The following is a 9,245-nucleotide window of genomic DNA, read 5'->3' on the forward strand; positions in this document are numbered from 1 at the left end:
CGTTACAGCTTCCAGATATCAAAAGGCCATATTCCTTGGGGAGCCGCTTGGCCGCAGAGGCAAGGACCGCATCTACGCATCGATTCCAGGAGGTTTCTGCGATTCTCTCGTCCGTGGTTATGAGCCAGAATCCAACTTTTGTCAAACATATTTACTGGGGAAGGATTTGAACTGTTCTCAGCCTGGTAAGATCTGCCTTGGGGGCGCACATCCCAAGTCCCTCCAGGGTTCCATCTTTGAGGGTAACCTGCAAGAAAGCCTTTGAGAGTATTGCAGAGCTCATTTTTCGCCTTTTGTTCGATAATTATTTGTGGTTCATATACTTTTATAAGCATTATTTTCTTCAATTTATTTTATAAATTTATGTATTGTCATCTCATTAACATAATTGTAATTGTATTAAGTAAATGTGAAAACATAGTGTTTATGATAATTTTATAATTGTATTAGGTAAATGTGAAAAGGTAAACATATATTCACATGATATAAATTGTTATTTGATTATTTTCATTGTAATTACATAATTGCATTAAGTAAATGCTACATGTTATCTAATAATTTATGTGGTAATTTCATAATTATACTAATTGAATATGAAAATGTGAACATGAATTTAGAGATGCCACATAATTAATATTTCAGATTTGACCTATTAAAATATATGAAATTTCTTTCTTAAATAAAGAACCTAATATACAACTAGTTGGATAGTAAAAATCAAGCCCTAATTTTGTAATGGTGTATAATTTCACTGTTGGAGTACATTCCAGATTGGATTTTCATACATATACAGTACCTTCAATCTATTCTTCTGTTCATGAACCCATATCGACTTGTACAATGTAATTTCTGAACCTGGAGTTATTAGTTGGATACTCTGTTTAATTCTTGTTCTGTTATGACTTTTTCATTTCGTTTATTGGTTTATCAAAGTAACCATATTGATCGCGGGTTTTATTTGGTGTACTATTTTAGTTACTGAATGTTTTAATTTCATGACTGTATTGATTGTTTTTAACTAGCAGTGTACTTAACCTCTTTTTCTAAAGTTGTAAATGGTTCTCTTTGTCTTGCCAGTTACATTCAAATTGTAACAATAGTTCCATAACTTATTATCATTATTCTCTCTTTCTGTTTCTAGTATGTCAATATAGCTAATAGTTATTTCTTATATTCAGACACGGTCCAACTTATACATTTCTATTTCACATATATTTATTCAACATTTTTTGGTTATTTGTTTTGTAAACATAAATCTAGAGCACTTCCTTTTTTCGTTATTTTAGTTTCGTCTCGACTAACTTGTGGGGGCTTGTAACCAAGCCTCCCTACCCTTCCTTTGAGATCAAAGTGGTCTCTAACTAGTGGGCTTGACGTGGAGATTAATTTAGCTCCCCACAAGATATTAATACTACATTCTTGCTATACATTAGATCACATAAGACATTTACCCTATGTAGAAAAGGATCATGCCACAATAATTTAATTTGGAAGGAACCAAAAGAAAATCATATATGGTTCTTATCTGTTAATTCAATTAAGTTTCCCCTTAAAATCACACGGATAAAAGAGATTACTCCACCCAAGCAATGAGAATGTTGTCAACTACACAAACTCTGAGTGAGCCAATTTAACTTTGAAATTAGTCTTTCTTGACAAGTACCACACAAGGTAGACCTAGGGCTTATCTGAATACACTAGGCCCTTCTTAGGGTTTCATAAGTTGCACATTTCTATGTGGGAATTACCATGGAAAACCAACTCAAAAATGGCTTTCCTCTTAGTGTCTTTCCTCATCAACCACAACAATTTCATTGGGAAGGAAACCAAAACAAAATCATACATATGGTTCTTATCTCTTAATTCCATATAGGTTGCCATGAAAATCACACAGGTAAAAGAGATTACTCCACCCAAGCAATGAGAATGGTATCAACTACCAGAACTCAAGTAAGCCAGAAGTACCACACGAGGTATACTTAGGGCTTATTTGAACACACTAAGTCCTTCCTATGGTTTCACAAAGTTTCACTTGGAGAGTAGTCTTTATTGAGAAGTACCACACGAGGTGGACTTAGTGCTTATTTGAACACACTAAGTCCTTCCTAGGGTTTCACAAATCTCATTGGTCTAACTTGGAATTACCATGGCAAACCAACTCAAGAATGCTTTTCCTCTTAGTGTATTTCCTCCCTATTAGGTATCAAACTTTCAATTTCTTCTCTAGGGCCTCCTAGAGCTAGGATCTGAGTCATCCAAGTCAGTAGGCTACCTCAAGAGACCCTCTTGCCTCCTTTTATCCAAACTAAGATGATTTATCTCTTGGGAGAGGGGCAACTATCTTATAATTGTCTTGTAAGTTAAACGTTCATTTATCATATTTTCCCTCCCTAATTTCCATGGTTGACCACAACCAAAATTATTAATGAAAAATAAAAACAAATATTTATGTTTATTACCTACTCATGCCAAACATTCGATATGGCCCACATTATACTAAGTCAATTTAGTAAAACTAAATTAAAATATTTACAAATGGGTATTATAATAAGCCAAAAGGGATGAAATGCCTCAAGGGGAAAACCCTTGTTTTGGAGTGTATAATTTGAAAAAGGTTTTACAGCTTGAGGGAGCATGATAGATCTAGAGTTAGATGGTCTAGGCATATTCTAGTTGTGGGATACAATGCAAAATTTTTATTTTATCGTTATTATGTATATGATCCACATAAACTTCACACTTTGAAAGTTACATTATGTTTTCTTTTCTTAACATGACCATATCATTCTCTTCTTTAATTTCATCTAAGTTTTTTGCCTTGACTGCTTTGTACCTCTATGTTTGTATACTTTGAATGGTTTGTGTGTTTATCATCCTCGATTTGGGTGGTAATGTTTCTGAGTGTTACACTTGTTGTGTCATATTTCTATATGTATATGTGATTCTGTATTAGTAATTAGTTTGTGATGAAGAGGAGAGACAATCTTGTCAACAGTTTGATCAAGGAATGATAGTGCACATCTATTTCATTTAATTTTAGGTATTCACAATTGTTGAAAATTGATTAATTCGTAAATAGTGTCCCTCAAGGTATCACTAAATATATCTTGAAGAGTAGTCTTAATTTTAAATTTGATTAGTTACCTCAGTTTGTTGAGATGATATATATTGTTAATAACCTTAATGATAAAGAAAAAATTTTGAATGCAAAGTGACAATGTAAAAGCGTTGAATGGCAAAAAATGTGAATAATAAGAATGTACTCAATTACAAATAGTGTTCATCGTGATTAATCTCAAACCATTTTCTTCTACTATTCTTATTGTCACCCCTGTTAGTTTTGGTTAGATGAAAACGAAAGTTGAAATCATAAACCATTCAAAAATTCAACTCGGGCTAGTAAACACCACACATCATAAGACAAAAATCGATGCACATTGGCAATAGTTTTTTTGCTTGCACTAAAATCAATGCACAATGTTAATTCAAGCACTTTAAAATTAATGTGCTATCATACGTCGAGTTACATAAAATGATAAATTAGCATCTACACTGAAATCAATATATCTAATGGAAAAAATCAAAGAGCATTAGAGAAAAACATCTACATTGAAATTAGTGCATCTCATGCAAGCAATCAAATAGGATTAGAAAGAAACATCTACATTGAAATCAAGAATCTACTTAAAAATTAATGCATCTAGTACAAGAAATCAAATATAATTAGAAATAAACATATAAATTGAAATCAATTCATCTAGTGCAAGCAATCAAATAGAAATAGAAATCAACATCTACATTAAAATCAATGCCCGTAGTGCAAGAAAACAAATAGAATTACCACCAAACATCTATAGTGAAATCAATGCATATAGTTCAAACAATAAAATAGAGCTAGAAAAAATCTATAATGAAATAAATGAATCTAGTGCAAGAGATGAACTAGAGTTAGAAGTCAACATCTACTTTGAAATTAATACATCAGTGCAAGCAATCAAATATGATTATATATCACCATCTACATTGAAATCAATACATGTGGTGTAGGAAATCTTCTTGCCTCTCTCCCTTGCTCTCCTACCTCCCTCTATCCTTCTCTCCCCAAATTCCACACTCTCTCCCTTTCTCTCTAAGCTCCCTCTGTCTTGCTCCTCCCCCCCATCACTCACCTCCTCCCTCTCTCTCTCTCTTTCCACCCTCGAAGTTTGTCACTATCTCCCTCTCTTGTTCTGCTCTCTCTCCATCTTTAATTATTTTCAAATTAATGAACATCATGCATCTAGTGCAAATGATCAAATGGGATTAAAAATCAACATTTACAATGAAATCAATGCACCTAGTGAAGGAAATCAAATTGAATTAGTGAAAACAATCAAATAAAATCAATGTATGTAGTGAAAACAATCAAATAAAATTAGAAATAAACTACACTAAATCAATGCATCATTCGATCTCTTCCCCTCTCTTCCTCTTCTCTCCCTCCCTCTCTCTCCCCTTCTCTCTCTTCCTTTCTTCTCTCCTCTCTCACTCACTTTGTCTTTGTCTCTCCCTTGTCACCCAAACTCTCTCTCCATCTCTATCTCTCTATGTCTTTTTTCTTCTCCTTCTCTCTCCCCCTCCAACTCCATCTCTGTCGTTCTCACTCTGTTCCCTCTTGTCCCTCTTCCTTCCTCTCTCTTCCTCTCTCCTCCATCACTCTCTTTCTCTCTTCTCCCACCTATCCCTTTCCCATCTCTGCTATCTCTTTCTTTTATATTAAATATAATATTATATTAAAACATTTTATGGACACATATATATAAATATTTTAATACATGCTAAAAAAAAGTTTCAAATTTAATATTATATAAATTCAAAGAGATTGTTTGGAGGGTTTCTATTCAAGTTGAATTGACTTATCAGAAAACACGGAGGTTTGGCTATTTGTATTCAAATTTGATAATAATTTTGATATGAATCTAATGGTACACTTAGAGTGTTGGAAAATTTAATTTCACATACATGTGAGTTTGTGTAATATAAATTATTGTTATTATTTATGCAATGTCTTGTTCATCTGGAAATCATGATCAACTATTTGTCTTGGAAATTGAATGAAATTTGTTGCTTTTTATGAAATATTTTTTAGTTTATAATTAGTGGAATCATGAGAACTGTTTACGTGATCCAACAACTCAGTGTTGATGATTTTCAAGTGATATTGTCCTAGGAACTATTACATTTTAGAACTATAATATAAGATTGTTAACTATGATTTTGTACGGTCTCCGGTATAGATATTTAGGAACAAATGTCTTGTATGTCTTTTATCAGCCAGAGTGGAGTTAGGGAAAAGGGAAAAACTACACTCAAAAACATCAGAGCTATATTAGGACTTTCCAAATTTACATTAAAAACCTTTTCACTACGGTGTAAGAAGAATTTTCAACTGTCCCTGAGAGAAGTTTTGAACCATCTTAGAGAGTGCAAATTATTGCTGACAGAAGTTTCTAATCCCCTTTCATGAGTACGAAATATTGTGGAAATTCTGAAAACGCCAATTAATACTCGCCCATAGAAAGTAATAAGCAAAGTCATAGTCGTCCTCAATGGGAAGTCTGCCGAGACACCACTGCCTTAATTGTCATGTGTCTGGCAAGAACACAAACTATAAACGGTCTGAGAATTCGGTCGATTATGAACGGTCTCATAATTGTGCCGTTAAGATATGAATTGGTTTTTATTTATATAGGTATTTTTATTTTTATTTATTTAAGCTGAGGTTATGGCTATGTTACCAGAAACCAGAAACGGGAAACGAAACGAGAAACGACCACGGTACGAGAAACAGAGTTTGGAGGTTTCGCACTCAGCAAATTGATTATTAAATATATACATTCTTATGTTTTCTAGTCAATTAAGTGTATACATTCTTATGCATTTTGGGCCTTCCGCTAATTATTCTTTCCTTAAAAAAAACCAAATTATATATATATATATATATATATATAAACAATAAATAGATTTACAATTAAATGTGAATTTCTTGAGCCATATATAAAATAGTGTTTAAACTATGAATTTTAACACTATACATGTTAAAGAAAAACAAATCAACTAAAAAAGAGACAATAGTACAAAATTAATCAATTTTCTGTATACTTCGCATAGACCTCTAAGTTATTGAATGAATACATGCATGAAATCTACAATTAAGAATAAAAATATAGAGCTGAGAACGACCTGCAAAAGAGCCAACTACTACCTGTAAAAGATTTCCCATAAAATATATGCACTGGTTAACTAAAACGACCGTAGAAAACGGCGTTTCAGTCTGGTCTCGTTTCTTACACGTTTTTTACCGGGAACGGTTGTTTCTGGTAACAGTGGGTTATGGAAGGAAGGCTAAAATCAATAGTCAATAAGTTAATGTTTCAACAAGTGTCCATACCATATACAATATTATGATAAGTACTAATTAAGAAAACTAATTATTGAAATGAAGTACATGATTTAAGGGAAGATTCGTGGGGAGAAATGTGAAACGTTTAAGAAAGCAGACAATGCTGTTATCCTGCATGAACACAGATATTTGAATCTTCTTCGGAATTTCTTTCCTCCAATCCCTTTAGGAGATTTTGGGTATGAAACTGAGGATGTGCTCTACTTCTTGCATTTTGGTATCTTTTTATCTGAACATGAAAAAAGATGTTTTAATACACAACCAGCAGAAAAAAGTATAATATTAAATAAAGAATTATAGGTAGGTATCATTATACCTCGGTACGAAGCAATTGATTCTCAACAATTAGCATTTCCTCCTGCATATCATAAAATGTCAGAGCTTTACCAAAACCTTTCTTCATCTCAAAACAACATTCTTTCCGTCATGAAGATTTATAAGGCATTCTAACTCCATTGGTGATTAAAAGGTTATTGAGAAAATTAAAATAATTCACTGAAAGCACAGGAATATTAGGTTGAAGATGTATAGTACCATTTTTTTTAGAACTTCATTTTCTTCAAGAAAATTTTTATTATGCGTATTGAAAATTGAATATTTTAAAAAATGATGATTCCCAATCACTAAAATCATTCGGTGCTATTTGACTAATTACTATAAAGACATTTAAATTATAAAAATAAAACGGTAACGAAATTTTCCTCTCACCTTCTTTAATCGAATACAATCTACTCCCCTTTCGAGACGCACTTCAAGTTCATCAAGTTCCTTCATAGATAAACTTGAGATACTATCTCCCATCAATTTCCTGTTTCAATATCCACTATCTTTTCGTAATTAGCGTTACTGTAGCATTTTGAAATTTTTTGTTCACTAAAATAATGAACAAAGACGCCGAATAACTATAGTTGAATACGAACCTATTTGCGTCGATTAAAATGTCAATTTCTTTCTTTAACTTTGTTATATCATTTGTCCCCCGCTGTATTCATAGACAAGCATTCATCTTTCATAAGTATTTGAAATGGAAAAAAAAAATCAAAATTACATATTTATGTAAATTATTGATAAATTATATAAAAATAAAACGATTGATAAAATAATATGAAATTTATTAAAAGAAAACCATTTAGAATGATACCTGTAAGTTTGGTTCCGTTATCTGCTTCCATTGTGTATCTTTCGTACACGTCTTTTCGTACCTCTCAATAATTTTACAAACACTTTTTCACAAATCACGGAATTATTAATATAAAAACATTAGAAAAAAATAGAAAAAAAGTTTCCTTCTAGAGAAATACAAATAGAAACAAAAGTATAATATAAAACAAAAATGATTAATTTTCATTTGAGATTTTTTATATAATTAAATATGAATTTATATGAGGGTAAAATTTTTTAATGGTTAAATTGAATGTTATATAAATATTTGATTTTTTTTCATAATATTATTATATATTTATCAAGTTCTACTCTATTTGTTGGTGTGAGTAATTTGTATTTGTTTTTTTAATAGTCTAATTCATTCTTTATGTGTTATTAATGTACAATTTCAGTGTGCTTTTAATTGTAAAAGTTCATGTATGTATTATTAGAAAGAGTATTTTCATTCATTTCATTAATTTTCTAAGATTAAAGATATTTTAAAATGTGTTTTGATAGAGCTTTATTAATTATTTATTTATAGAGAAAAACTAAAAAGAGATATAGAAATATGTAATAAGATCAATGATCAATATAGAGAATGATCTCTTAAGATATTAAAAATCAGTATATGTGGATGGAGCCTCCAACCAAGCCTATAATAAGAAATTTCCTTGCATTTTAGCATAAATGCCTCTAAATTTCAAAACTAGAACCCCACCTCAACAAGTAGTAAAAGAAAGAATCTAAGTTAAGATGTTTAAGATGTATAAATTCTCAACCTAAAGCGTATATCAATCAAGGCCATGAAGAGGGACCATAGAAACCATGAGATAAAAAGAAATGAGGCCCTTAAAAATCTAGGTGCTTTTCAAATAGAAAATCCATGAGTAGTAAATTTATAATAAATTATACTAAACACCATGTATAAACTTCAGAGTCCCATGTGGATCTAAATATTGCACTAATAATTACAAAATATGAGGAACTAAAAGTGGAAGAGCCGAAGTAGTGGAGAATAAGTAATTTTATAAGCCTTTACAAGAAAATGATGAACATGGTATAACCCATAATAATAACATCACCATGAACACATTACATAAATATTTACCTTGAAAAATGATGATTGTGGAAATGAACATAAGTAAATGGTCCACCTCTCTCTATCTTAATATACTATATCAACCATTAACAACACAAATATTTGGTCTTTCTATAACACCCATATCCCTCATTAGATGACAACCAATAATCCCTTAACCATGAGAATATTGTAGTGGCTTGAATCAACTAACAAAAGTAATACAGGAAAAAGAAACTAATGTTTAATTGAGGGCCATTGGACCCCATTCCCCATAGCTAATGGAGCCCCATCATTTGGGAGCCAACCCTTAGAACCTAAACTAGATGAGTCTAAGTCTATATTTAAAGGATGTGATGCATATTAAACCTTCTTTCACATGTTAAACAAATTTAAAAAAATTAAAGTGGGAAGTTATACATATTGTTGGTTAGCCTAGGAAACAATTTCACTTCATTCCCTACATGAACTGACAACCGTTGTTAATAAATATGCAACATTATTTGAGGTACTCAAATTTATTATAAACACTTGATTATAGTCAACCACAACAATCTTCCATTATTTAATTAACTTTAA

General features: G+C 31.4%; 1 protein-coding gene across 1 annotated transcript; it reads right to left on the reverse strand.

The window, feature by feature from the left end:
- Positions 1 to 6,362: 6,362 nt before the first annotated feature.
- On the reverse strand, positions 6,363 to 7,423 carry LOC149157887 (MADS-box transcription factor 13-like). The gene is made up of 4 exons (XM_089435452.1): positions 7,363 to 7,423; positions 7,151 to 7,250; positions 6,759 to 6,800; positions 6,363 to 6,671 (listed from the first exon to the last, which is right to left on the reverse strand). Exons 2-4 carry the CDS (start codon positions 7,241 to 7,243, stop codon positions 6,549 to 6,551), a joined length of 258 nt encoding a protein of 85 aa, XP_089291578.1. The 5' UTR covers positions 7,244 to 7,250; positions 7,363 to 7,423; the 3' UTR covers positions 6,363 to 6,548.
- Positions 7,424 to 9,245: the final 1,822 nt, after the last annotated feature.

Source organism: Pinus tabuliformis, chromosome 5_2, assembly GCF_031772625.1.
Source record: "Pinus tabuliformis cultivar Carrire ecotype Pingquan chromosome 5_2, CPIR1, whole genome shotgun sequence".
NCBI lineage: Eukaryota > Viridiplantae > Streptophyta > Pinopsida > Pinales > Pinaceae > Pinus > Pinus tabuliformis.

Bases quoted from the DNA above. Each gene is read 5' to 3' on its own strand.
- LOC149157887 (XM_089435452.1), bottom strand. From the start codon at position 7,243: ATGGGAGATAGTATCTCAAGTTTATCTATGAAGGAACTTGATGAACTT. The intron at 6,801-7,150 runs GTGAGAGGAAAA...TATGATATGCAG, and splicing joins ATTGTATTCGATTAAAGAAG to GAGGAAATGCTAATTGTTGA. The intron at 6,672-6,758 runs GTATAATGATAC...TTTCATGTTCAG, and splicing joins ATCAATTGCTTCGTACCGAG to ATAAAAAGATACCAAAATGC.